Genomic DNA, 27979 nt, shown 5'->3' with positions numbered 1-27979 from the left:
TTTCTACCGTTGTTGCAACAATTCTCCCTCCTTCATGATGCTCTCGGCCTCCCCCACAAAAAGGTCAAACAATTTTTTGATGTGTTCTTCACTCGCCAAGGCACCGCTGGTGCAGATTCGAATAGAAAATCTGCCATTAACGGTTGTTCCAGTCAGGAAGAACTGGCCTCCACTGTTGACCCTTTCACAGAGCGCCTCTGTGCGGGTGTTGAGTTGTTCATTGCCGCCAGCGCATAGGCGTAATGTCAACAGGCTAAAGTGAGAAGGGGTCATGATAGAAAAAAGATCCGGTCGAGAACATAGTTTTGCCTCGAGTGACTCGCCAAGGAGGATCCCTTGTCGTACACGGGCCTGCAAGCCTCGGACGCCATAAGCACGCATGACAAACCAAAGCTTGAGGGACCTGAAACGACGACCTAGGGGGATCTGCCAATCTCGATAATCAACAGTTCGATTATCATCCGATAGCTGATCCTGCAGGTATGGCGGCTTGACGCTGAGGGACGACTTGATGAGGTGTGGACGGTTGCGCACCCAGAGAGCGGAGCAGTCAAACGTTGTCAGAAGCCACTTTTGGAGGTTAAAGTTGAACGAATGGAAGTTTTCGAAAGGGGCTGCGATAGCCTTATTCTCGCCGAGTACCAGAGCAGAGCCAGCATAAGCCGCATCAACGTGAACCCATATCTCATTGGGGGTGTTCATACGAGGTGTGAGAACGTTGACAATGCCAGGAAAGTCATCGACAGCGCAGACTTCGATGGTACCCAGAGTAGCCGTGATGAAGAAGGGTTATAGACCACGGGACGCAGGGTCATCGAGGACATGGGCCAGATCACTGGCCTGCATAGCAAATCCCTTTTCCCCGTCGACTGGAATGGCGATGAACCGAACACCAAGGATCTGAGCGGCCTTTTTGGTACTAAAATGAGTTCCAGCGCTACCAAGGACGACCAAGCGGCTTCCTAGGCACCAAAGCTCATCTTATTTGGCATCAGGATTATCATCGGATAGGTGAGCTGTCTTGGCGGCAAGAAACCTGTCCCGCGCAGCAACCATGACTGTCAAGAGCTGAGCCGTGATTCACGCCTCCTCCATTCGTCAGGCCCTTTGAAAGGAAGCACTCAGGCAGCCCAATCTACTTTGCCAGCCAATCCATGACGATGACTTCGAGCTCTGTCACAGCAGGGCTACAGACCCAGTTGAAATGGGCGCCGTTGAAGGCTGTTGACCACATCTCGGCAATGGCGGACGGGTAGCTACTTGTGCAGCAGAAGAAGGCCATAAAACCGGGACTGGACCAGTGTGTGATGCCTGGCATGATCTTGGACTGTATATCGGCTATGATGTCGTACCAAGGCTCTGGGTCAAGTGGCGCCGAGGTCAGGAGCAAAGGGGCAAGGTAGTTTGGTTCAACCGTTGAGACCACAGGATGAGACGGAACCGATTCATGATAGTCGGCGACTTGAAGATGTAATGTTAGAGTTGCAAGTTGATTGGATCTCTGGGACTCACTTTGGTCGATGGCCTCCTTGGCCCGCGTGCGAAACTCATCAGTGTTCATGGTGATTGTATTGCTGACTTGGGATGGAAGAATAGGGCCTTGTTACTTACACCAGACTACAAGTACCCTTCTGTGGTTGCAGTGCTCTAGGACCGGTTTGATCCTGTCTGGAAGAAGCTCGCATTTGAACATCTGCAACCTCTGGATGAATAAACAGAGGTTGTGGGCTTCTCGAGTCAGCCCGAGCCTACAGTGGGCATCATGCACGAGTCAAACGATCAACTCTTCATCTTCCGAAGCACCCCGTCCAGCCCACAAGGCTGTGGTCCTGTCCGAGGATGTAATTCCATGCTTTACACTGTCCACCTCACGTAATCATAACTATGCCGCCGTACCCGTGGCTCCGATCGGCTCTCAGTTCATGTCTCAGTTGCAGGATCCACTGAGCGAAGTCAGAGAATATCTTTGATCACTGATCCTTTTAATACCTCGGTTCGAGCTTCCTCTACGCACATGTTTGTCCGAAATCCAGCCAAGTTAGCATTGGTAGATTTCGTCGCGTCCCCGTATTTGCCCCATGTTCTTCAGGATCTTCGAGTTGGGACCGTCTTGGACGCGTCACAGGGTCTTGCAGCTGCAAGAGACCCTTTCTGCATGTCGGGGGCGTCATGGCTCATATAAGTACTTGCCAAGGTGTGGCTCCCAACAAGACATTTTGCCTGTGCGCCAGGAAAAAGGGGAACTAGGGTCCACGGGTCCAAGAGTGAGGGGCCAAGAATGAGAAGTAAAGCATAGAGGGGGGAATAGAAGCTCCTCAACAATTCTCTTAGTGGAGCATCAAGAGTGGCAATGGTTGGCTCTCGAAGATGCTTGGAGAGGATATGAGGGGATCAAGACATGCAGGAACCACTACCAATAGAGTCAGGCGGCAACTCTCCGTGAGGCCCGCAAGTGATTGCTTTTGCAGAGCCCACTCTGTGGAAGTCCTCTCTTTCCGTTGCGGGCCAGGTCCGGCCCGATGCAGATCTCATGCGGGTTTACAGCAACTCGCTCCGGATCTTGATAGAATCGGATGCATGAACCAGATATACGTCACATACCTGCAAGTGATCCGTCAGAATGAGGCGAGATCTCGCAATTGGCACTCATTTTGAACTGAAGGAGAGGCAAGACTTGGCGGAGATGAAACATGCACATGTTCTACTGGTTTTTTCAATGTCTTGAGGACTGAGAAGACTCGCCTCTCCGTTATTTGGGCGAGCTGCTCGAGGTACAAATACCGGCTAATCTCATGTCTTCTTAAGGGAACAATCCCTGTATTTCCAAAATCGATTTCCTCTTGTCTTCATCTTACTCAGTCAATTTGTTACATCTCTCTTATCCACTATGGTAGTCCCACAAGAATGCACCGTGTTGGTTATTGGAGGTGGCCCGGCGGGCTCCTACGCGGCTTGTTGCTTGGCGCGCGAGGGAATTGACACAGTTGTGCTCGAGGCAGACAAATTCCCTAGGTCAGTCATTATTGTGCTCTTTGGCAGTTTCACAGTGTTGTCGTGCTTACTGGGCAACAGATACCACATTGGCGAGAGCACGTTGCCGTCACTGCGACACTTTTTCAAGTTCATCGACTTTGATGATCAGTTCAATGCGCACGGATTCTTCAAAAAGGTATGGAGGGCATCTTAAAGACAATAATGGGATATGTGCTGACGTGCCCGTAGAATGGAGCCGTGTTCCGACTGGCCCAGGGTCAGCCCGATGCCTGTGAGTAACCTTTGCCCCCTACCAGCGGACCTGACTGAACTCCCTTTAGACATAGACTTTCTCGCGGCAGGGGGCCCTGATGGGTATGCCTGGAATCTGCTTCGATAAGAGTCGGATGAGTTGCTATTCAGGCATGCCGGCGCCTGTGGCGCTCATATCTTTGACGAGACCAAGGTCGACACTGTTCAGTTTGAACAGACAGCAAGCAACGTCAAGGCTAATCAACCTGGCCGCCCCGTGTCTGCGACATGGACTCGAAAAGGCGGAAGCTCTGGATCAGTCTCCTTCAAGTATCTCGTCGATGCTAGCGGAAGACGCGGAATTCTGAGCACCAAGTATCTGCAGAACAGAGCATTCAACCCCAACTTCAAGAACGTCGCCAACTGGGGTTACTGGAAGGGTGACAAGTTGTATGGTGTGGGAACCCACATGGAGGGCTCCCCGTACTTCGAGGGTTTTGAGGGTACGGCTATCAGAAATTGTGTATGAATGGTGACTAACTATCAACAGATGCTAGTGGTTGGGCCTGGTTCATGCCCCTACACGATGGCACCCGATCCGTCGGTATAGTCCAGGATCAAAAGCTGGCCACTGAGAAGAGGCAGGCATCTGGAAGACCCTCAACCTTGGACTTTTACAAGAAGGTCCTCGAATTGGCTCCCAAGACCAAGGAACTGCTCGAGGGCGCGGAGCTGGTCTCTGAAATCAGGTCGGCATCCGACTATTCTTACACTGCGTCCACGTACCATCTGCCCAATGCCCGTATTTGCGGGGACGCGGGATGCTTCATTGATCCATTGTTCTCCTCGGGTGTTCATCTGGCTATCACTGGTGGCCTCTCTGCGGCAGTCACTATTATGTCTTCGCTTCGAGGCGATTACGACGAGGAGAAGGCTGGTTCTTGGCACTCCAAGAAGACCATTGAAAGCTACACTCGCTTCTTCCTGGCCGTGAGTAGCGCTACAAAGCAGATTCGCACCCAACATGAGCCAGTGCTCCAAGACATTGACGAGGAAGGCTTCCAGAGAGCCTTTGACCTGCTTCGACCCAGTAAGATTCTCAGAGCTATTGCATGGGTGCCAGCTAACATGACGCAGTCATGCAAGGAACTGTCGATGCTGATTCCAGAAAGACGTTGTCCCAAACCGAGGTCTCCAAGGTCCTCGAGTTCCGCTTCCGAGCATCTGTCTACGTCCCTCCTGAGAAGAAGGATGCCCTCTTCGAGAAACTCAAGAAGCTCGGAGTCGGTGCACAAGGCGAAGCAACAACGGCAAAGGAGCTTGAAGATATCAAGAAGCACTTGACCCCCGAAGAGTCGCAGATCGTCGAGATCTTGCAGAGCAGACGCATGATCCGCGAAGATCCCTTTGATATTGATAGCTTTACGCTTGATGCCATTGATGGGATGGCGCCGAACTTGGAGCATGGAAAGCTTGGTCTCATCAAAGCCAAGACGGCTAGGCTGGATACGTCTCACTTTTACTCTCCGCCTTTCCTAGATGGACTGGCTCCGGAAATCCGAAAGGAGAGCACTCGTCACGCGTTTGCCGTCTAAGATGGCCAATCATGCAGGTTCTCCCAAGGAATCGTGATTACAAGGTACTGGAGAGGGGCAAGATGGAGTATGACTTGGTAAATGTATTGAGGTTTGATGCATGTGTACATGCATGTGTACGTAGACTAAACCGGAATCTTATGTAAGGGGTCCGTTAAGACCCATGTAGTGGTCGTCCTCTCGAGCAATGGCCATGATGGTCACCAGGATTTTGAAGGCTCTGTGAAAACAACCTTTATGTATCAAGGATTACAAAAGCTACGGTGGCTTGGGGTAATGCTCGCATAGCGATTTATCGTATCCTTTACGATATTCCATGCTCACTGGCCGAGGAGGAATATTTTCCCTTGATTAGCGAGTTAGCATTAGCAATGCTAACGGCAGACAAATGCCGGGGGACGAAATCCATGCTCGAATTTACCGGCAGTGACTGGTGGATTTGGACAAGTTGGAGTTTCAGAATGGCCTGTTCCATTTAAATTAACCAACCTGCGCCCTATTTTTACAATAACATGAGGCCACTGACATAACGGCCGTGCATTCAATTGCTCTGGCGCTCAGGGGTCGATTCAAACCTCTATTAATACAGGACGTTGTTTTTGTAGATTGGTTTGTTACTCGCTCGATTAGACGTCGCAATTTGCACCTTCTATCTCGCCCCTATTGCACCAAACTGCCCGTCACGATGAAGACCACTGCTGCTCTCGCCACTCTTTCGGCCCTCATCCAACATTCCATCGCCAACCTCGATGTAATTACTCTCTACGCCAAGCCCAATGCATACATTCAAGAGGCTTCTGCTACGCTTGTTGTTGAAGATGTTCCTAACCCCATCACTGGAGATGTCGCTCTGTGGAGTGCCATTATGATGGAGAACCAGGCTTCTTTCCTCCAAGGTGTAACAGAGAATGCTCCTCAGGGGTATGTTGTGATCTGAAAACCCCTATGGACATGTCGCTGACGTTGGGAGTCTCGGATATTGTACCAACCTCGGAAAGCAGTGGTGCAACTTTGCATATGCTCTTGTCAACCAGAGTGAGCACCCTATGATCGTGGCCAAGTGACTTGGGTCTAAAACTAACAAAATATTGCAACAAGGCTCTGAACCTAAGAACGGAAAGCCAGTAAAGGCCACCCCAAGATCACGTATCAAGACGCACTGTTAGTGGAATTTGTCTCTGCCTCTCAGAAGCTTGACTGATTTGATCGTAGACAAGCTGAACTCTCAGACGCAGATGTGGGAACAGAACATCTACATCAACGACAAGCTAATGTCCAGTGTCTCTACCAGTACGCATCTCAAGTCAGGCATAGGCTACGGGCTAATAGCATCCTGCAGGCCAGGGTCAGCAGGGCGAAATCTTTTACATCTCAGTCGAGTGTGCAGCTGGCACCTGTGCCACTGCTCCCGCCCACAGTACGTCCTATACAAATCTTAATTACCAGTCCAAATGTTCTATTATGATAACTAATCATTGATAAGGCTGGGAAGACGTTTCCATCACGCTGAGCCAGGCTGACTCAACCTTTAGCCGTTCCGGAGGCTGGCAGTACGGTGCCACTGGTGGAAAGATGTCGACTCCAGATGGTGGCAAGACTTGGCGCTTCACTACCTTGAAGGTCCCAGCCACCAACCCGTAGTGTGGATCAGTTATTCGTTGCTGTGATGTTGGCGATAGGAGCTGAAGTCGATTCTCATCCTACCCTTCTCCCTGTGAGAGGAGTCACCATGCCCAAAACGGTGTGATAGGTGGCAACAATACCATTTGAGCTTCGGATTATATTGGTTATATTATGTCACATGTTTGATCCCCTGGCAATACTCCTCGCTACAGAGTAGACAGAAGAACCCGATCAGAGACATTAGTTTATACTTTCCATTTCTTGCATTCTACTTTTGCCAATCCCAATTGCTTTGAGAGTCCCCCAGATCAAACTCCAATGAGTAAGATACGTCTGTCCTTGCCTTTCTGTTGACAATATTCTTCTATCGCCCTACATCCCTTCTATAGCGACTGAGGTCCCTTCTTTCTCATATAAACAATTGCACATCACATCTCACTCAACCACATTTAGACATTGTGACCCATATCTCCATATCTGCTTCTATTTAATTGAATCCCCTTCTTTGCAATCCTATCAGACAACATGATACTTGGCTTTAAAGGTGCTCGAGTAAAGCTGCTTAATACTGAATTGACCTCCTTTTCACAGCGAAGATATGTACCCAGGCAACCCCTTTGGCAACCCCTTTTTGTATGAGCTCGTAGTTTTTGTGACCCATGATGGTTGGCTCATACTATTCGGAGAGAGCTTCAAAGTCGACACCAGTATCTTCGATGAACCAGCCGAGGGGTATCCTTGGCCGCAATGAAGCCATCGAGGCTACGCACTATAATATTTCGGAGGCGAGTCGTCATGCTCAATTGGGTAGTGATGTTTCAACACGAAAAGAAGAGAGGTGGGTTCAAGGGATGTGAGGTACTGGCGAGACTATCAGAACCATTGCATGATCAACCGGACAGGAGTATTGATTGTTAAGCAGAACTAAACACCGTGATTTCAAGCCTTGGATCGAGGTTCAGGACCATGCATAAATACCTGCACAGCCACGGTACCCGGAAGACCCGCGGGCGGACTTTATAAACAAACGTCCAACACGGGGCCCGAAACGACCGTAGGTCCGGGCTATCGAAGGCTAGTGACGTGGCTTGACTTCATGTAACCAAAGCTCCCAACTCGCTCCCGCTCTCGCTTCTCCCCCTGTCTTCGTAATGTTGGTCCGATCGGTCTCGACTCGGGAGATCATCAAGCTCCTGCTTTGTAACCCGTGGGCCAACACACACATATCAACTCCGCCGTGTAACTCCGCAGTACGAACTAGAAATCCGCCGACTGATTTGCTGTGCAAGTTCACACGGTCAAGGCTCGCGCTATAAATATCGGAAGACTCCTGTTGTAAAGACCAGATAGCTAGTCTGCACACATACGCTGTATCACAGAGCACAAACTATTAATTTACTCAATAACCCACTCAATACACGTCAAAATGCTATCGTCGCTGTTGCCGGAGGCACTGGAGGCATTGGTAAGAGTGTACTAGAGCATCTGCAGCATCATGGTTCCCACCACAAAGTCTTCGTCCTCGGCCGCGACGTAAACAGGCGTCTCCATCAGATGAAGGCTTGACTGACTCTTGGCTAGACTCCAACCGAGCCCCTCCCCGGATCTCCGACATTTCTCGAGGTCAACTATGCAGACCTCAACTCGCTTGCCACCATCCTGCAAGATTATGCAATCGACACAGTGATTTCTACCATTAACCTTGAGACCGACGCTGGCAGCCAGTCGCAGCTCAACCTCATTGCTGCCGCTGACCAGTGTCAGACTACGCGGCGCTTTATTCCGAGCGAGTTTGTTTCACCGCTTGACGAAGAGTATGTATCAATGCCAATCCAGAATTCGAATGCTCACATGAGACGATAGTGGCGCCAACTCGGGACCTGGAATTGGCGGCTGGATCCCCAATGCCCGAGCACTGAAAAAGACGAACCTCGAGTACATCCGTATCTCGATCGGCTTTTTCTCGGACTACTGGGGCATGCCTCATATCAAGAGTAACCTGAAGCCGTTCCCGTTGTTCCTCGACGTGGAGAACGGAAAAGCTGTGGTCCCTGGTACCGGTGTAGACAAATTCACTGTTACATACAGTGAAGATCTCGCCCGTATGATCGTTCGACTCCTGGATGCGGAAGAAAAGTGGCCCACAGTTGCCTTATCTGGCTCGGACATCTCTCTCAATGAGGTTATCGTCAGTGTCGAGAAGGCCCGCGGTATGTATCCAGAGTGTTTAACCCCCCAACTCCTCCTGACATGGTCATACAGGCTCCAAGATTGACGTGACCTACGACTCTGCCGAAAGGCTGGCTAAGGGAGAGGTGACACTTTTGTCCCCCTCGGAAGAGTTCAACGAGGGCGAGTTTAAGGCCCTGCTGGCGGGGGTGTGCCAGATGATCATTTCTGGAGCGTGTGTTCTGCCTGATGACGATCGTAGACTCAACAAAATGTTCCCCGAGATTGCCCTCACGTCTGCAGAGGATGTTATCGCCAAGGCCTGGGCCGGCAAATGAAGACAGTGTTTGCTGGAGGTGGGGAATACGGAACGACGAATGGGAGGGGGTGTTTCGGGATGATGGTAGCAAGGTAGAGAATTATTGTAGCACAAATCAGAAGTCGATTGGCTCAATAAATTTACTCCTTCCAAACGATTCTGCATCAATCATAGTGATTCGCGCCTGTGCTTAACCACTTCGATCTTCTAGCTCAGTAAACCCATCAAGGGCCGGGCTTCAACTATAATAAAGAACACATTGTCAACACATCATAGCATCATGAGCTTAACTACTTCGTATGTTTGCCAGCTAATGTGTTGTTTATTATAGTTGAAGCCAGGTCCTCGATGGGATAAGAGTCAGAAGACCATATGTTTGCCAGCCCCAGCCACATGCATTTATGCAGGATGGAAGACTTTTCAGGGGAAGCATCTTGAATCTCGCAAGTCGAATGAAACACGAGCTACCGGGGAAATTTACCCTTCTTGGATTCAACGACGTGTTCACCGTAAAAGGTATATGCAAACTCCGCACCACGAGTCGTTGATGAGTGGCGGCACTAACAACAGGGATTCTTCGCCTAGCGTAAGCAGCTTGCATTAGACTGCCCCACTAAGCAGGAAATGGAGTCTTGGCAAAGTCCGGATGCGAGTGCTGACAAGGACAGTCTCGAGTGGATGTGCAACAGGGGCGAGGATAGGAGTTGAAGCAGCCACGGACATATCTCTGCTCCGAAACACCGTGACATCTAACCTTGTCTCCGGCATTTGAGAAATCTGTATTCCTCCCTAGGAAAAGTTCGGAGGTCTGTAATGGACAGAGGATCACGCTCGGGTCGTTATAATAGTAGCCTCAGTATAAGTAGACAGCGATACCAGCTTGTGATTGCATCTTAGAAGGGTCAAATACAAATACTTCAGCTTAGATCGATCCTTTTCTCCTATTTTCTTCTATTATCACACTCAAACGCCAAAATGGTCATCCCTGAGCACTTGATCGCGAAATATGCCGCCGAGCGAGAGAAGCGACTTCGTCCCGACCAAGTCGCTCAGTTCATCGACTTTCGGGACCCGACACTCGCCAGCATGGACAAGGACCCATATGTCGACTACGAGGCGCTTACTTCCAAGGGTTTCCCTCTCAAAGATGGCGCCGAAGTCAAGTTTCTCATCGCAGGAGCCGGCATGTTGGGCCTGATGACTGCTCATCGTTTGGTGACCAAGGCTGGAATCAGCAGTAAAGACATTGTCCTGGTAGACAAGGCGGGCGGCTTTGGAGGAACTTGGTACTGGAACCGGTATCCAGGTGTTGTCTGTGACATTGAAGGATACTGTTACGTGCCCTTGTTGGAGGAGACTGGCTACATGCCCAAACTGAGATAGTAAGTACGATCTTTGCCTAAGACGGCCCCAAGCTGACACAGAGTACAAGTTCCAACGGCTGCGAGATTCGTGAGCAGCTTGAACGAATCGCTCACACATGGGACCTCCAAGGGCAGTTCTGCTCCACCGTCACTGACCAGAAGTGGGATGACAAGGCAAAGCGTTGGGTCGTGACGATGCTCCACAAACTGGGACCTTATCAAGAGCCAGAAAAGATAACTGTTCGGTCGCAGTTCTTGCTTCTAGCTGGAGGTATTTAGATGTGCCCTCACGCTCCGAAGCTGAACGGGCTTGATGTTTTTCAGTCTGGGCCAGATAAGGTCTTAATGCACACTGGGCGTTGGGACTGGTCCAAGAGCGGCGGTTCTCAAGAAAAGCCGGACATGACCAATTTTCAAGGCAAGCGAGTTGGCATCATTGGAACTGGAGCTACAGCTGTCCAAGTTGCCCCATATCTGGCCAAGTGGGCAAAGGAGCTCTACATCTTCCAGCGAACGCCCTCATACGTTGGGCCGCAGCCTCAGAAGGAGACGACAGTTGAGGACTGGTCCAAGGTGGCGAACAAACCCGGTTGGCAGTATAAGCGCATTGCCAGCTTGGACGCCATGTTCACAGCAAAGGAAGATGCTGAGGACAAGATCCAAGATGGCTGGACTAAAATGGTGGGAATGACTGCCATGGCTGGCCACGCGGGCAAAATCGTCACTAAGCAGGAGGAAGAGAAGTACGTCAAGGACATGCTCAACCGGGACTATCCATGGACCGAAGAGATGCGGTCGCGCGTTGACACTCTGGTTAAGAACCCATCGACGGCCGAGAAGCTCAAGGCCTGGTACTCTGGCTTCTGCAAGCGTCCAACCTTCCACCCCGAGTACCTCTCCCTCTTCAACGAGCCCAACGTTACACTCGTTGATACAGATGGTAAGGGTGTTGAGGCGTACACTCCCAATGGCGTCATGGCCAACGGCCGGGAACATGAACTTGATGTCCTCGTCCTTGCGACAGGCTACGCTGTTGGACTCGTCGATTCTTGTCCTTCGTCAGCACTCAATGCGACTCTGACAGGACGTGGCAACAGACTACTCAAGGAAAAGTGGGATGGGCCAGACTATGGTACCCTTTACGGCGCCATGACGGAGGGATTTCCAAACGTGTTCTTTGCCTCTGGTAACGGGAGCACCGTGTCTCAGAACGCGCATAGCTTCTATAACCTCCTCACACGACTAATTGCACACGCCGTTAAGGAAACTCTCATCCGAACAGAGGACCCAGACAGAGCGACAGTGGAAGTTCAGAAGAGCTCTGAGGATGCGTGGTCCGAGGAGATTGCCAAGCGAGCCCGATGGTTTTCTGCCTTTCCCACCTGCACCCCGGGATACCTGACTGGTGAAGGTATGGTTCAGTCGCAAGGCAGCGTCACTGAAGAGGAGGAGCATGAAATTGCCAAGAGGTCTTACTGGGGTGAGGGTATCCTCAGTTTCCAGGAGGTTGTCCACGGGTGGGTGGAGGGGGGGAAACTGGAAGGATTGGTCATTGCGTGATAGATACCGTTGACTGAACAACCAAAAGAATGATTGTTTTACATACGGTCCCCTGATAGGAGCCGGCATAGTGAATTTTGATGTAGGGTTGGATTGATTTCTAGCTGACCGAACATATATCATTAGAATGGCCTAGATCTCGAATAGACTCTCAGATTCTAACTTTTTTTCGGCAACAGAAACACTCCAACCCGCCTCCCAGCCTTTTCTCCTTAATGTCGCTTCAGAGGACGGTTTACTATCTTGGAGCCCCCCCGAGAATGTGGATCTGGCGCCCTTAGCTCCGAACTCTCCGACGATCGTCATCCCTCAATATTTCTTCATGCTTCGATTGCCATTTCCCGTCATCAACAAATGAACAGAGAATTGTCATCAGGCGATCCCAACTCTCTGGTCCAACCGGTAATAGACTATACGTTGACTAGCTCACAGACTCAAAGCATACTTGTCTCACGGCAGACCGACCATCGTTATCGCTGAGACTAATGCCTCGCACTCCGAGCCATCCGAGCCTCCCGCCCGAGCCCGCGCCAGAATCTGCAAACTCAACCGCAACCCCTCCGTCAAATCTTAGAAGAATCCTTCAAGAAAGAAGCTTGGCTCATAGTCGCAAGGCATGTCTCCCATGCCGGGAGAGAAAAGTACGCTGCGATCATCAACAGCCTTGCCAGACATGCCGCAAGCGAGGCCATGCTGACCTCTGTCTTTACCCTGAACCCGAGGCTGGGCTTCGCTCCCCCAAGCGCCGGAGTCACCGGCACGGCGAGGATGGACCAGTCCTTGACCAGGTCGGTTCCGTGGAGACGTCCCAGTCGACTGTCAACGCTAGCACCCCATCATTGCTCGGCGGCAACTCCATCATCGCTGTAGCTCGACGGGAGAGCATCCAGCCTCAGTCAGATTCCCAACGTCGGGAAGCGTTTGAGACGGGCATATTTCCCCTGCTGGGTATGGACACTAGTTCTCAACAGAGGGACCTTTCCCAGGTTTCTCATCCTGGCCCATCACTTCCTGAAGACCAGGAGATGATTCAGCTCTTTAACACGTACCGACATCGAGTGCATCCGTCTCAACTTGTTCTGGACGACATTGACGAGGTGGAAAGAATGATTTGTTCACTGATAAATCGAGACTCTGCACAAAGACAGAGCGACAGCCATCTCCTTTGTCTACTCCATGCCATCCTTGCTGCAGGAGCGCAATTCTCAGACCTCGCAGCATCAACCAGACTCAACAAGTCCCAAAAACACTGTTAGTATTCGTCGGCTCACCTTGTTTAGCTTGATATCTCATCTGGATACATAGTGAAACATGCATTGAGCCACCTTGGTGCGTTTGACTACCTCTGGAATCCTTCAAAGAGGCTGCTCCAGGCTCTCATAATCCTTGGCCATGTACTGCAGAACGACATGAACCCACGGGGTGCTTGGGTACTTGGTGGGACTACCATCAGACTCGCACTTTCTTTGGGCCTTCATCAACATGCCTCAGCTTATGATAGCTTCGGGCTCTCCTCTTCTGAGGCGCAGCACCTCCGGTAAGACCTACAGCATTCCACTTGTTTCGAGTTCTGAAATCTGATTTGCCATCACAGATTGGCTATAGTTTGGCAAGATGCCCTCCTCTCTTTAGCCTTTGATCGGCCTCCAGCATCGCACGAGATGGATTTGACATCAGATCTTCTCCCTCTAGGGCAAGAGGTGGCTCTGAATTACCAGCAGGCAATGAACTGGCTCTGTCATCTAACACTCACGCACACTCGAAGCCGGAACCAATCTTGTCCATTATCAAGTGTGGGCAAGCTCCTCGACAATTTCGATGCCCTGAAGGACTCGGTATCCCTGCATCTAAAAGATCGACAGCATTGCTCCTCCATACGAGATATTCAAGAGCACTATAGCCTAGAACTGCACCGGAATTTTACTCTATCCACCCTATGCCGCCCGGTCCTTTCCCGGCAGGTCAGGCAAAGCTTAGGTACAGATGATTCCGCAATGTGGTTAAGCAGGTTCCAAAGTGCCCTCAAGAAGAGTGTGCTCGCATTCATTCGTCTACGGTGTCTGAGTAACCTTGCCACCCGGTCATGGGCTTTTGTGCACAATGGGCTCTCTTCTGCGTTATTATTAGCCTTTACGAGGCACCTTGACGATTCCGAGGACTTTGGAGAGATACAGGCTCAGCTAGTCAAGAGCTTGTCCGAGGGGGACGAAGATGCCGGTCGCTTTTCCGCGGCACATAGGAAGGCTCTAAAAGCTCTCAAAGTGTTACAAGAGGCCAGGACAGGAGAACTCGCCGGTACAGGTCAAGTAGGAGAAGCACCTTCTCCAAATTACGAAGGGGATGATGTGACATTCCAAGAGGGCATGTTTGATTTTCAAGATTCCAGGTCAGTTTAATAGCTTTGTCGAGAGAGTAATGTCACTGACCTATTCTTCAGCATGCTAGGGATGGACGATTGGCTTCGTACCTTTGACTTTGACGCATTCTCGCCTCTGGACGCGTACAACTTCATAATGTCTGACCAGGCTCCAGCAGGGCCCAGCGTAGGTACTTTAGCGGAAACATGACTCTATTCAACTACTCTATAGACTGGTTGTAGAAATAATGAACCCATTTCACTAGTCTCACGCGAGAACTATATCAGCATCTACTTGGACGAGCCGAAGCCCATCGCCTCCCAGCGATTAGTAACTCTCTCCTTGATATCCTCAGGAAACGAATTCTCAAAGTCGGCTGCCTCCCAATCTCTTCCCGTGGTATACTCAACGGGCAAAAGACAATCCGAAACAACCTTCCCGCCCTTATCAGGGGCACCGTCGCCGTGAGACATATAGGGAATCAGGGGAAACCCAGACACATCCTCAAAGTGGTACTCATCCATTCCAGGACGGCAGCGCGTGCAGAAAGCCCAGATGACGTCCTTGAAACTGTACACGTCAATGTCATCGCCAACGAGGACCAGACGATGAATTGTATATCCGACTTTATGACGGAAGACGATGTCTCCCACCTTGCGGCAAAAGTCCTTGGGGTTCGTATGTAGTTCCCGTAACTTTTGGGTGTCAACTTGTAGAGCGACCCACGTCACTTGCGACTCGAACGGAGAGAATGCTTCTTTGATAGGGAGGCCCTCTGACTTGAGGCGAAAACCGATCTCTGCAGCCGCAAGCGGACCGATCATGGTATGCTAGTCAAGGTCAGTAGCTAGTCACACAGTGGGTAGTAGCTATTTGTTACTTACAGTCTCATCCGTCAGGCGGCCGCAGTTTGAGACTGGGAGGATGGCGTCCTTACGATGAGTGATGAGATCAACCGTATACTTGGGCCACGGGTGGGAGTCGCCAGGAAAGACATAACTGGGATAAGATTTAGCGTCAAAAGCTTGTCTAGGTTGGCAGGACTTTCCTTACCCATGCATCTCTCCAAAGGGGCCCTCAAGGCCAGTCTCTGTAATCGAACATGTACCCTCAAAGACAATCTCGGAACTTGCAGGTACGTAAAGCCCGTTGCTCTCGCACTTGACCACCTCAAGCGGAGATCCGACCAACGAACCAATGTACTCAGCCTCGGAGAGTCCATCAGGCAGTGGCATGCTGGACGCCATGATGGCAGCAGGAGGAACGCCAAATGCCAATGCCCAGGGCATGTCGCGGCCCTCCTTCTTCCACATCTGGTGCATCTGCCAGATGTGCTGTGGCTTGATGACGAGGCCGACGAGATGGTTCCGGTCGTAGACCATTGCGCGGGCGATGGACCAGTTCGTCCACTTGCCGTCTGGCGACTGAACAATGTGCATGCCATAGGTCTGTATGTACTTGCCACCGTCGGACTGATGCAAAAATGGCGCGGGAAGTTGAGTTAGATCAAATTGGTCCGGCGTGAGGCGGAACTCCTTGCAGGGCCCGGTCTCGACAACGATAGGCGGGATAGGGGCAGCAGTCTTGGCCGCGATCATCTTATCCAAGATCTCCTTCATAGATGATGTCACGGGAAGGCCAAGGTGTCTAGCGAGTCGCCCGAAACGCTGCTTAGGGTCAGAGCGGAGCGAGTTGGGGGCGCCGAGGATTCTCCAGAGGCCATTGTTGTCCTGGCCTTTGAGTTTGTTGAACAGGGGGGCCTTTTCGTCGTTCTCAACAACTTTGCGTATGATGGCGCCAACCTCAAGATGGGGATCGCATTCTTGGTTGATTTGTACTAGATCGCCGTCAGAATCGAGAGCCTCAACGTAGGCTCGAAAGTTCATGTGTGGGAGATCTTGAGAAGACATGTTGTGAGAATAGGTGTTGATATTTGCAGATGTGTGGGTAAGAGTGCTGATGATCGGGGTAGAAGCAATCACAAGACAGTTCCCAGGTGCTTCTTATAGTCCTTAAGCCAGTCAGTCCCAGCCCTCTTTCCGTAATGTCCGGGGTTCTGCGGTGGAACGATGCCCCGAGGCCTCCGAGTCTGCCGAACCCTCCGAGGCTCGGGGTGGGCCGCTTCAATACGGGTGCCACTCCGAGCTCACCGAGTGCCCCGAAGTCGCCTCCCGAGAACCGCAGGCCCATGCAACTTCCGCCCTGAGGCTGTCTCTATATTAGAATACGATTGAGGTCTTCCTTTTCTTGTTCAGATTCACCACAGTTTCAAATCCACATCGATCATCCTTCTACCTTTAACTCACCCTCAACTGAAACATCGATCGCATCTCTCTGAGCGTCACATCTTTGCATCTTCATCCTTATAAACTTTAAACTGTCAACAAAAATGGGAGAGATCACCAGAAAGAGGATCATAGTGGCCATAACTGGCGCAACCGGGGCCGCCATAGGCATTCACATCCTCTCGATCCTTCGCCGCCTTAACGTCGAAACCCATCTGATTATCAGCAAATGGGCAGCTGAGACCATCAAATACGAGACCGACTACACACCAGCTGCCGTTCGTGCTCTCGCAGACCACGCCTACAACTCATGCGACCTATCAGCGCCGATAGCAAGCGGTTCGTACCGTGTCGACGGCATGATTGTCGCCCCATGCTCTGTTAAAACACTGGCCGCCATAAACGCGGGCATCTGCGACGATCTCATCACGCGTGCCGCTGATGTGTGCCTGAAGGAGCGCCGAAGGGTCGTCTTGTCGGTCAGAGAGACGCCATTTAGTGAGATTCACTTGAGGAATATGATGGAGGTTACGCGCGCGGGGGCCATCATCGCGCCACCTGTGGTCGGTTTCTACACGAAACCGAGTTCGGTTGATGATATCTTGGATCAGATGGTCGGGCGGTTATTGGATCTCTTTGGGCTCGAAGCTGGGAATTTTGAGAGGTGGGAAGGGATGAAAAAGAGCGATGGCTGAAGGATACCGCATATGTATCAAGTGCTGCTATTAAGGCGCGGTAGCATTGTAGATCTACTATGGCATAGCGAGGAAAGGGTTTAGAACGATAGGACTCTTACAGATGCTTTTAATCCATGTGTATGTTTATGTCATCAACTCCTGGGGCTTTTTCAACAGAGTGTAATCATCTCGCCACATTGCCATCTGCTGTACTTCTCACTTTGGTCTTCAGCTCCTCCATGGCCGCTGTTAAAGGCACCAGTTCCTCTACATCCCTTGATATTTCTCTCATTGCCTCGGCCACATGCTCAAGCAAGACAATGTCTGTTTCGCAATCGTGAGAGGCTACCGGATGCAGCAGGTAAGTAGCTAAGTATGCAAGCGGTATGTGCGCTTGGAGGACAACAAACGTGACAGGAACAGTTTTTATGGAGGGAATAGCTATTAGAAGAAGGGCTACTATTTTGAGGATATGCTGTGATGCGTTGAGTACTAGTGGGTGATTGATAACTTTAGGACTAAGGGCTTGGTTCTCTGGAATGCTTGAATGGACACTGAGAGCGCGACGGAGCATGAAGATAATATAAGTGTATCTTTTTAAAGCAACACTAGTAATCGTCTATAGTTGACTGTTAGAGTTTATCATTTTCTTAACTTAGTCGTCTTATTTTCGCTGCGTTAGCTTTATACGATTGAGGACTCTTGGGGTTGGGCTTCTCACAATTCCCCATTGTTCATACAATGCCTCAATGTCGCGGCAAAGCGCCTCGGTTTTCGAGACGAGCTCCGGGTCAGATCTGCCTTCAGAATCCTCCAATAACCGTAAAAAGTCCAGGAGAACGAACGTCCGTCGAGAGTCGATCAAGAACCGGATTGTTGTTGTCGTTTCTTCCCCTACTTGCGATCCAGGCTCAGCAAGCCATGGGAGGTTGACTTTGGCATCCGGTCGGCAAGCTATTATAGCGGGTGGTTTGTTGTGAATCAGACGAAAATACACATCCATGGTAACCAACTCCCAGAAGCCTTTTCGGCTTGCATTCAGTACAGACTTGTCCAAGTTTGTCGAGTGTGAGCTGGGGTCGTTATCAAGACGGTGAAGTTCAATTTTCTCGGCATATTGACATCCGAGTTTGAACATGTTCCAGCTCAGCTCGATGTCAAAACGCTCGGCGGCTATTCGCACCTGGAAAACTTGGATTAGCGATAATACACACCAACTGAAAGCCAATACTACCATAAAGAAGGCAGCAATAAAGTCCGTAGTTGTACCCGTCGCTTGTGGCTCCCAGGCTGAGGCTGCGTCCAAACAGCGATGATATAGCTTGCTCATGGTTTTTGCGTTGTCAGAAACCGATGTGAACTGGCGACGGAGAAAGCAGCCATGGTACAAAATGCAACAATAAACAACGATAATGGCTGCATCGAGATGGACATTGGGCAGCCCGATGATATCAGGCATGAGCTGTATAAGCTGAACGTTTAACAAGGCTGGGAAAAGGTCTTCTGATAAGTGGGCGAAGTAGCCCGAGAGCAACAGGGTTAGTAGTGCATCTTCGTTTGAATTAAGCAATCACTCACTTTGTATCCATGACTTTGCTAATGCCGGCTCAATGGTTTCCTCCGCAGTTGCACTGGGAGAGTTATGGCGTTCAGCTACACGCCGTTGGACTTCTTCGACGGCGTACCGAAGGACAGGTAACGGTGCATTTGGATCTGGCGCAGTAGATGACGATTCTGAGTGCTCAGAGGCAACGTTAGCGCCAGACACAGAAGTCAAAGGGATGACTGGAAATGGAAGATCCGATTCTACACTAGTACCGGCGTCAATAGCAAGGTCTGATTCGAATTGATTCTGAAATGCGTCTTCTGGGGAGGAACCAAACTCGGGCGAGTCATCCAATGGCCTTTGAAGGTTCTGACAACGGCAGTTTTGTTCAATTCGATCTAGTCGCTGTAGAATCGTGTCCAAGGTCGCCTCGATCGATCTGACACGTCAACCTACGTGTTTGCCAAGTCAAAGCTCACCACTCACCCTACACGGTCTCCGGTAGTCGCGACGGGTTTCCTGGGTACCCGACGAACATAGACACATTCAGTATCTTGCTCCTGGCGCCTGTTACATCCGGGCAAGCGGCGGTCACAACGGATCTTGTCGCGTTAGTGGAGCTTGATCGAGAGCACAAGTGCACCGACCTTTTTAACCCTGCACCTTTTGCACTGGGATGGTCAGCCATTGTGCAAACTGCGCGCGTAATTATCTATGGATCAATTCAGTTTTCCACAGACTCACCGAGATTGGGTTTATCAGTGGCGCGTCTGCCATGACGTTGACGAATTCTGGACTGAAGCTGGAAATGAGCAATGGTTCTGACTCTCACCACTCACGATGAAGGGACCCGAACGGTTATAGTGATTGAATTATGCTTATTAGCGATCTCGGAGAAAGGGGCTGAAATTCTCATACAGGGGTTGTCGATCAGGCCAGGGCTCGTTAATTCTCATCCAACCCAACTCAGAACTCAGGGGGCAGGATTCTGTCCACCACGTGACCTGTCCTGCCACCATTGCATTATTGCGGTGCAAGTCGCGGACCATTTCCAACAGGCAATTGGCAATATCTAACTCTATCATCTCTGTTATTAGCGTCAGAGAAGATCATTCTGCCAGTCAAAGACACAGTATGTGTACACACAGATACGAAACCCCTGCAGAGATCGTCACACGTCACCTGTGAACGATCTTCTGGCCCAGTTAACCCATCAAGGGCCGAGCTTCAACTATAATAAAGAACACATTGTCAGGTCACCTGTGAACGTTACACTCGAATGACAGCAACAAGATCAGCCAAAGCAATCATACTCAACAAACGGCCGAGATACATTGCAGGTCTTTCGTCCAACTAGTGCTAGATGAGTCTTCCGCCACATGTCGGTCTCGTAAACTGCGAATATGACCTTCCTAACTCTGCAGGTTTGTCTTGTCCCTGCTTTCGCTTGCCAAATCCTCAGCCAGTTTCACCTCCGCCTCGCCATTTTCGCTGAAGAACGAGTCCAGCTAACTTACAACAACCACTCTATACGCACACCGGTTAGTTTCATTCAACCTATTGAGTGTACTCTGAGATCCAGCGTAGCTCACCTCCGGGTCCCCTTTCGCCTCATGAAGTTGAGAATCGAGATACATCTGTTTTTTCCACTTAAGCCTTGGGCTTGTAGTTTGCGCGCAGCTTCTTCCAAAGACTATGCATTCGCTTAGCTTGTCCAGGTGTGAACCTTTGGGGACCGCAATCACTATTCTCTGTTAGTGGCTCAACTTTGAAACACGTAGAATGGGTAAAGACTCACGGGCTAATGTAGGTCATGAAGTTGTCCACTGGGTCCAGGCCCGGCTGATCGGGGCAAGTATCGCGACCTGGCTCCGGACAGTCCCCATCGCCAACTGGATACGCCTCAGCGGGAGTGTCGTCAACCCCGTCTCCTGGCTCCTCGCAGCCATTCTCAAATGTGTGCTCAAGACCAAGCCAGTGGCCAACTTCATGGACAGTGACAAAACCATACGTTGTGGGAAGTTGACCAGGGTTTTCAGATCTCATGAGGCAGCCGTCGTTGACAATGTCTTGGCTAGTGGGGTTAGGGATCGGCAGCTCGCATTTTCCACCGGGGACCATGTCCTTGATATAGAAGAGATTTAGATCCTTGTAGCTTCCCTTCCGAAGGGCCGCTCTGAAGTCAGGCTCAGTGGGGTCCTCCACGGGGCTACCTCCGGGATTGTCGGCCCAAGACTCATTGATAGACCTGGTGGTCTCGATCAATTTAAAAGAAAAGTCCCAAGGCTTGTAGCTTTTGTTGAGCAGATCGATCTGGCCCTTTACGGTTTCATCCTATAGAAAGAATATGAGCCCGCATTTGAAGTTTCTTGAGTGACGGGACTCACAGTGATGTATCCATCTTCCTCCTTGTCACTTGCTCCAATAACATGAACGTATGTATTGATGGTGACATGTTTTCTCCCTCCTCGAATCTCCAAGTCTCCCTTGAGGTTCTCAGTTACAGCCCTCAAAGCGTGGCTGGAAGGTGAGGTGCCGCAAGAAGACTGGGCAGCTGTGGCAGCGCCAGCCCAAAGGCCAAAAGCGACACTCAATTGAATACGCATGTTGAAATCGTGTTTAGGGGCAGATAGAGTAGCGAGGTTGATGAAGATGGGAGTGAATCATGCGACATGTTCCCTTTTTAAGTCTTTGATAAACATCCTACTTCGCCTAAATGCCCTTCGCTTTAAATCCTTCGCTTTACTGCGCCCCCTCTGCTTGGATCCTTCGCTTCACCGATCGTCCACCGCTTGGTCTGGTATGAAAGATCCGCAGGTGTGAGTTTCCCCTGGCTAAATCCTCCAGAAAAGTGGAACGATGCAGCAAGGGTCACGTTGAGCTTGCAAGGGAGGATTCACAGCCACATCCCAACCCGGGCGAAAACCAATGGAACTTTTTACGAACCGCTCGTATTTTGAGCAATCATTGCTTGGCTACCATATTAATAGTCACGTGCAGTACCTTACAAGGGATTGCAAACCCAGGAATCAACAGATTCAAGGAACATTATTGCATTCCTATTGGCTCTCTCGGTAAAGATGCCTAAACAGCAGCTATATCGCGCTCGTATGAGCAGACCAAGTTCTGAACAGGCAGCGAAAGAGTTGCTTCCTTTTTGCGTAAAACGCGTAAGCCACTACGTAACTAGCTTACCAAGTCCGGTGTTTTCCCAATGGGGAGGCTTGCGAGGTAGTTTTGCGGGTGAGCCTGCCACCTGTGCTTGTCAATAAGCGCGCATGGGTAGGACACAATATCTATACTTCCCAGAGAAACAAAGAGCCATTAGTTACACCCTACCTATTGTGTATAGGAGAGAAGATTCAAGAGGAATTCTCAATGGTGTTCAGGTTGTGGTTCACAGGAGCAAGTTAAAACATTCCCCGAGATAATGGGCCCGAATCACGGAATCAGCATCCTGCGAGCTACGAAGCCTTTGAGACGGAATTAATTTTGAACTCAATATCTTCCTTTCCTATACGATAACGCGTAAATGATCTAACTAGGCCTTGGTCGGTAAGGCTGCCAATCGTGAGCTTCAGTTCATCGACGGTTATTGTAGGGTAGGTACTCACCAGTTGCTTTGGCGGAACATCGATCCAAGCCCCCATCTGAATCTGATTATGATTGGCGGCCGTGAGAGAAAGATCGTACTTTTGGGGCTTTGTCCACGAGAAATAAAAGCTCATTGGAAACCCTGGATCATATGGCGCTGCTTCATGGATGACATCGATATCCTCCTTGGAGAGCTCCACACGCAGCGCATCGGGCATGGCGTTGACATGGGCGACAGTGTTTACGCCGACGATCGGAAACACATAAGTCGACTGATGGAACAAATAAGAAAGTGCCTAAGACCAAATTAGTTACTAACTCTCGAGTTAATGGTAAATTGTCCACTTACTATTGCCTGAAACGACGTTCCCTTTGCACTTGCAATCTTTTCCAGTGCTTCAGACACCGCAAGATCTCTCTGACTCTGGGTCGCTTGGAAAGCATCCGGATCGTTTGCTCTTTCTTGCCTCTGTTCTGCAGAAAGCAGTTGACCGCTGCCCAGTGCAGACCAAGGAACTATCGCCATCCCCTGGTCTTCGCACATGGGAATGATCTCACCTTCCATGTCACGGTATGAAGCATTCCATTTGCCCTGATATACAGAGAATGGGGTGAGCCCGTGTTGTCTTGCATCTGGAATATGTCAGAGATGATTGCAATCGAGGCCGAAGTGGAACTTACAGGCGTTTGCCTTGACAACTATCCAAGCTGGGGTGTCTGAGATGCCCAAGTAGAGCACCTCCTTGGCCATGACATGGGCATGCAGTCCCCTCATGACCTCCTCGACCGAGGTTGTAAAGTCCCACCAGTGCACGTACAGAATATCAATGTAGTTGGTCCTTAGCTTTTCCAAGCTGCAACGAACTGATACGTGCATGCTCTTGACAGAGTTTCCAAGAAAGTTGGTCTGGAGAGGCGTATTCTCCCTATCGTGGGCGCGATAGTGAGCACTGTACTTTGTAGCAATGACCATTTGATCCCTGGTTCCGCGCTCTTCCATCCACTGCCCAATGAGCTTCTCCGAGTCCTCGGAGTTGTAGACGTTGGAGGTGTCGATAAAGTTGCCTCCGATCTTGAAAAATGCGTCAAGTAACTCGAAGGGGTCTTGGTTTTTGCCCGTGTACTCGGCCCAACTGTTACCGATGCTGATTCCGCCAAGACATATGGGAGAGACTTTGACTGCCGCATTTGGGGAGAGAACACGGTGATAGCCCATTGGGGAGTTGGGCTTCGGTGGAGGTTGAAAAAGAGACATGTTGGTTGGTTTGATTTGGTGAAGTTGGTGGTTGGGGTTGGTGATGCGTGTTAATGAAGGAAGAGTTGAGCACTTCGATTTACTGGGAGAATTGGGCTATATATAGCCAGAAAAACTTCTTCCCTTCATCTACGCTGCCAAAGAGTTTCGTCATCGATATCAAAGTCCTCGAGCCACATCTAAACCCTCCAGTCAAAGGGCAAGATCGAGTGATGGTAAAGCGAGGCGACCACCCGGAGGTCGCTCGCCCCGCACGCTAATGCGACCTGCTGACATTGGCGCATCGGCCTTTTTGGCTCGTGGCCTGACCACCCAAGAACGTAGTTTGAACCACATTTTATGTCATCTTGAAGTCGAACTTTATTAGGGTGGTCTTTGGTCTTCAATGATTCCTTAATGAGGCAGTCACCAAGCAAAGAGGACAATTACTCCAAACCCCACCGCAGCTGGGACAACCACCTACTGTACAGATCTGCCAAGTCTGCCCTTCATCAAATCCAGAATCTCACTCGCTCGAAGAACAGGGCCAACGTGTCCCTCTCCTTCGAGACGTCTCAGCTCGGCGTTTGGCAGCAGCTGACTCGCCTTTTCGGCCATGGCAATTGGTACGTGAATATCCTCTGTGCCATGCCAAATGAAAAGACGGTCTGCATCTTGTATCTCCTGAATCCTGTACCCCCAATCACTTCCCAGCAATGCATATTCCTGGGCAAATGTCTGCCCGCCTGGCTTCAACGCCTCGCGGGAGCCGGCCACGATGGCGTCCCTGTAGCCGCCAATGTTGCCGTAAAAGACAACGCGGTCTGCGGCAGGTATGCTCTTCATCATCTCCATCATCTTGCTCACATAGACTTCGGGGTGCTCCTCGTCTCGCGCAGCCGACGATTGGGTATAATCCACGATCCAGGCAAGAAGGGAGGGAACCCAAGGGGCGATACGAAGCAAAAGAATGTTTAGAAACTTCATGCCTGCGAGTCCAAACGAGATCGGGTAGACGCTGGAGCAGAGGGCAACGCCAGTGAGCCGGTCTTTCGGCAGCGACCGCGAGCATGCCAAAGCATAGGGTCCGCCACCAGATACGCCTATTATAGCAAATTGGGGGATGGAGAAGTGGTTGGCAACAGCTAGTACGTCGGACGGCCAGTCGAGGAATTGCCGACCAGGCTGGGGCGTGGAGCCAGCATAGCCAGGTCGGTCGAGGGCGACAATCTGAATGCCTCGCTCGATGGCGGCATTGTGCATCATGTATGCCTCGTCGTGGGAGCTGGGGACGCCGTGAAAGTAGAAGACGACCGGAAGATTCTCTGTCCCAGGTTCTGCATCCCTGCCAGCGCCGAAGACGCCAAACGATAAGATGCGACCGTCGGGAAGCGTTAGAGTCTGGGTTTTCGCGCTGAAGAACGAACTACTCATGGCGGGGTTGATCTATGGACGATGAAGGCTGATTTAGTAACGGCAAAGGTCGTTTGAGAGGATGAACTGTCTGGAGACGAGGCCACGCAAGGCAGAGACGAGGGGAAGACTTGGGGGTGGCATGATCTGACATTGCCCATAACAAGCTTAGTACAATATGGAGGGTTTGCTAAAGGAACAGACCACCTGGATAAGTATCACAAGTTTCCGATAAACCCATGTCACTCTTATTTAGTATGTAGCAACGCGGTTGTTTAGTGAGCTCAAAAATGTTCTTTCCAGAACTTGGCCTCGACATCAACATTAGAGACCTGCTTGCATGTTGACCTAATTTCACAAGCTGTTACAAAATGTTAGCTGAATCGCCAGGAGAGACTGGCCATGTATTTTTACCGACACCTGAGAAATAGATGCCTACTTGTGTTCTCCTTTTTTACTCAAGCCGACGAAGATAAATTTTGTCAAAGATTCTGCTTCGGATACCTGTGAAGATTCTCAATTATCACGTTCTGCGCCATATAATAGTCGATTTTCTTGGTCAAGAAGATATGAATTCGAAGGAATCAATCATTCGACGCGTCTGGAATTTTTGCTTGGACGGTCTTCGAGAGCGCCAAGTTGTGACTCAAACCATTCAAAGGAAGTGACATCTCAGGTCATAAAGATAAATTCGACACGAAACAAACATTCAAGACCATTATTGTTGTTGCGCATATGCCAGATGTTCTTCAAGACAGAAGTCCATGGTCTTACGCCCATCCCCGCTCCCATCAAGGTGGCTTTCTCCGTGTCGAAAACGTCTTCGGCTGGGGCACCGTACGGCCCGTCCATTCTCAGCGATGTTATCTACTGGTCATTTGTAGGTCGACCTCGTAAACGGCCGCTGGATCCACTGAAGCCTTTTCGAAGATCCTGGATAGTCTTATATTGCACCATTTGCATGCCAGGGAAAAGACTAAAGAGAAAGAGACCACTGTGCTAGCATTAGGATATGATGCTATGAAGTGTCGATATTGCCATTCTTGATATAGTTGAAGCCCGGCCCTTAATGGGATAACTAAGTCGATAAATAGAAAGAAGGATGTCTCGAACTGAACTACGGAAGCGAGTTGAGACGGGACATAGAAGGCAGGGTGATGACACTTAATGGAGATATTAATATCTTAAGTGCAATTACTTATCCCCGTTCATCATTACTACCTCGGAGGTATTTACCAAGCGCCATACTACCTTTGAGTATAACCTCTGGCCGCAGCGGAATTTGAGCCATCAGCGGATATGCCCTTTTGTGTTCTCGTGCGGGGCGGTTGAGGAACTTTGGCGGCTGATGATGATGGGGGGGATAAATATTCATTTAAGAGAACATCAAATTTCCATGCTTAGCCTTTTTGAGATTATGTTGGATTGACCCCTCGTGCGGCGGCATATGCCCCGAATTTGCATAAACCCCTGGTACACAGATATCCTAGCCTTAGTCAGATGACTAGAAAACCCCCTCTTCTCTTGAGAGGGGCCGGGAGGAAGATCAAGCAATCACATCATCACTTTTGGCTCCACATCGTGTTATTTCATATCGTTCTGGTCGAATATGCCGTACGCTATCCAACAGATTATTAGTTGCGCATTATGAAGTTATCGGATTATATCGTCGAATCCTCTACCCCCACGAGACCCACGAAAGCCTTTTTCCATCCACAGGCCTATTCCATCTAATCCCTAGATATATATCCCGTGAATTGAACATCATGCCGCCGGCCATCTCAAGCTTGCAGCCGCAAATGCGGCAAGCATGTGAGCCATGCCGGTAAGTACATCTTGCCTTTAGAGTACCCCGCGGCCTCTGCAGAACTCACTGTCAACTAGCCGGAAGAAGACGAAATGCACGGGAGAAAGGCCAACCTGCTCTTACTGCAAGCGTCTTAAAACTGAATGTTTCTATATGCCAAGAGGTCGATCACGTGCTCAAGGGTTTGGAACAAAGGAAGGTATCAACGCGTTGTAAGTCACGGGTTTCCAAGACAAAAGTGGAAGCTCATCATAATCAGTACCAAATCGACTAGAACAAGAGCGCGAAGGCATCAAGAATCTAATCTTAACTCTATTCCAGGGCTCATTAGTAGTTCTAACACCGTGGTTAACCCTCTAGTAGACTCAGCGATATCCATGACTGCCCAGTTCGAGGCTTCACCTTGCATAGCATCATCAAGCCATTCGCCCACAAGACCTATGTCCTCATACTCTCTCAGGTCATCTGGCCGTCTTCCAGATGCACCTAGCATGCCGCAGCGATTCTCTCCGTCAAGGTTCATTCCTCACCTTCTAGAACATGCCGCTCAATATTCACTGACGTCACTTCTTCCTCAGGCCGGAGCCATCTCCTGAAGCCCTCGGCACTTTATCGAAGTCTACCGGCTCAAACTTCACCTTCAGCCATTGCCCTTACTTTGCCTCCAAAATCTCGCCCAGACACTTCTTACCGGACCCCAGTTTCTTTTGTGGGCTTTCATGGCTCTTATGATGAACTTTTCCACTCATGAGTTTTATGAGGATAACGATCCAGCTGCAAACAACCTTTACGAACGATTGGCAGAGGAGACCACTATGCGGTTGGTCTTTGAGGGGGTTCCGACAGTAGAGCTCACACAAGCCTTGTGTCTTGTAGCTCTAAAGCATATCAGAAGTAGGTGTCTCTTGCCTCAACAGAATAGTCAAGACAAGCAGCTAATAAGATGCTTAAGCCCAGCAACTTGCTCAAGCTTGGGTGGTCATCGGAGCTGTTTCGCGACTGGAAGTCCTGTGCGCCCTCTCAAGTGACAGTAGCTCGGCTTCTGAAGGCGACTCCATCTCTAGGGCTCACTGGAGTGTTTTTGCGCTTGAAAGAATCTTGATCCCTTTCACATCGAATATTACAGCCATTCGCGTTCCTGATTATCCTCTCAGCGCACCGCTGCCCTCTCCCCCTTTATCCGCCAATGGATATGATACGAGTTCAAATGG

The 27979-nt window shown here is 50.2% G+C and overlaps 11 protein-coding genes across 11 annotated transcripts; 5 read left to right on the top strand and 6 right to left on the bottom strand.

Moving 5' to 3' along the window:
• Positions 1-3: 3 nt before the first annotated feature.
• On the bottom strand, positions 4-768 carry LRP88_10898 (uncharacterized protein; the record flags this gene model as incomplete). Its single annotated transcript, XM_083247346.1, has 1 exon — positions 4-768. One exon carries the CDS (start codon positions 766-768, stop codon positions 4-6), a length of 765 nt encoding a protein of 254 aa, XP_083096494.1.
• Positions 769-1135: 367 nt separating this feature from the next.
• LRP88_10897 (uncharacterized protein) lies at positions 1136-1561 on the bottom strand (the record flags this gene model as incomplete). Its single annotated transcript, XM_083247345.1, has 2 exons — positions 1136-1461; positions 1513-1561. 2 exons carry the CDS (start codon positions 1559-1561, stop codon positions 1136-1138), a joined length of 375 nt encoding a protein of 124 aa, XP_083096493.1.
• A 1326-nt stretch (positions 1562-2887) lies between these two features.
• LRP88_10896 (NAD(P)/FAD-dependent oxidoreductase) lies at positions 2888-4820 on the top strand (the record flags this gene model as incomplete). The annotated part of the gene is made up of 7 exons (XM_083247344.1): positions 2888-3012; positions 3073-3169; positions 3223-3265; positions 3315-3348; positions 3397-3728; positions 3776-4315; positions 4363-4820. 7 exons carry the CDS (start codon positions 2888-2890, stop codon positions 4818-4820), a joined length of 1629 nt encoding a protein of 542 aa, XP_083096492.1.
• Positions 4821-5505: 685 nt separating this feature from the next.
• Positions 5506-6461, top strand: LRP88_10895 (uncharacterized protein; the record flags this gene model as incomplete). Its single annotated transcript, XM_083247343.1, has 6 exons — positions 5506-5741; positions 5791-5855; positions 5919-5981; positions 6033-6110; positions 6160-6237; positions 6304-6461. 6 exons carry the CDS (start codon positions 5506-5508, stop codon positions 6459-6461), a joined length of 678 nt encoding a protein of 225 aa, XP_083096491.1.
• A 1408-nt stretch (positions 6462-7869) lies between these two features.
• Positions 7870-8950, top strand: LRP88_10894 (uncharacterized protein; the record flags this gene model as incomplete). The annotated part of the gene is made up of 4 exons (XM_083247342.1): positions 7870-7908; positions 8025-8257; positions 8307-8653; positions 8706-8950. The coding sequence occupies 4 exons, from the start codon at positions 7870-7872 to the stop codon at positions 8948-8950; spliced, it is 864 nt and encodes a 287-aa protein (XP_083096490.1).
• A 956-nt stretch (positions 8951-9906) lies between these two features.
• Positions 9907-11855, top strand: LRP88_10893 (flavin-containing monooxygenase; the record flags this gene model as incomplete). Its single annotated transcript, XM_083247341.1, has 3 exons — positions 9907-10313; positions 10364-10535; positions 10620-11855. The coding sequence occupies 3 exons, from the start codon at positions 9907-9909 to the stop codon at positions 11853-11855; spliced, it is 1815 nt and encodes a 604-aa protein (XP_083096489.1).
• A 2647-nt stretch (positions 11856-14502) lies between these two features.
• LRP88_10892 (UbiD decarboxylyase family) lies at positions 14503-16122 on the bottom strand (the record flags this gene model as incomplete). Its single annotated transcript, XM_083247340.1, has 3 exons — positions 14503-15042; positions 15097-15211; positions 15266-16122. 3 exons carry the CDS (start codon positions 16120-16122, stop codon positions 14503-14505), a joined length of 1512 nt encoding a protein of 503 aa, XP_083096488.1.
• A 479-nt stretch (positions 16123-16601) lies between these two features.
• On the top strand, positions 16602-17260 carry LRP88_10891 (UbiX family flavin prenyltransferase; the record flags this gene model as incomplete). The annotated part of the gene is made up of 2 exons (XM_083247339.1): positions 16602-17161; positions 17245-17260. 2 exons carry the CDS (start codon positions 16602-16604, stop codon positions 17258-17260), a joined length of 576 nt encoding a protein of 191 aa, XP_083096487.1.
• Positions 17261-20370: 3110 nt separating this feature from the next.
• On the bottom strand, positions 20371-21326 carry LRP88_10890 (zinc metalloprotease; the record flags this gene model as incomplete). The annotated part of the gene is made up of 3 exons (XM_083247338.1): positions 20371-20464; positions 20519-21054; positions 21108-21326. 3 exons carry the CDS (start codon positions 21324-21326, stop codon positions 20371-20373), a joined length of 849 nt encoding a protein of 282 aa, XP_083096486.1.
• Positions 21327-22257: 931 nt separating this feature from the next.
• LRP88_10889 (sterigmatocystin biosynthesis dehydrogenase stcV) lies at positions 22258-23569 on the bottom strand (the record flags this gene model as incomplete). Its single annotated transcript, XM_083247337.1, has 4 exons — positions 22258-22281; positions 22335-22586; positions 22664-22940; positions 22992-23569. 4 exons carry the CDS (start codon positions 23567-23569, stop codon positions 22258-22260), a joined length of 1131 nt encoding a protein of 376 aa, XP_083096485.1.
• Positions 23570-24028: 459 nt separating this feature from the next.
• LRP88_10888 (alpha/beta fold hydrolase) lies at positions 24029-24982 on the bottom strand (the record flags this gene model as incomplete). Its single annotated transcript, XM_083247336.1, has 1 exon — positions 24029-24982. One exon carries the CDS (start codon positions 24980-24982, stop codon positions 24029-24031), a length of 954 nt encoding a protein of 317 aa, XP_083096484.1.
• Positions 24983-27979: the final 2997 nt, after the last annotated feature.

Source organism: Fusarium phalaenopsidis (assembly GCF_050370095.1).
Source record: "Fusarium phalaenopsidis strain FUZ10S chromosome Unknown contig_32306, whole genome shotgun sequence".
NCBI lineage: Eukaryota > Fungi > Ascomycota > Sordariomycetes > Hypocreales > Nectriaceae > Fusarium > Fusarium phalaenopsidis.
Note: the sequence above shows the minus strand (reverse complement) of the source record. Positions and strands in the feature narration are given on the sequence as shown.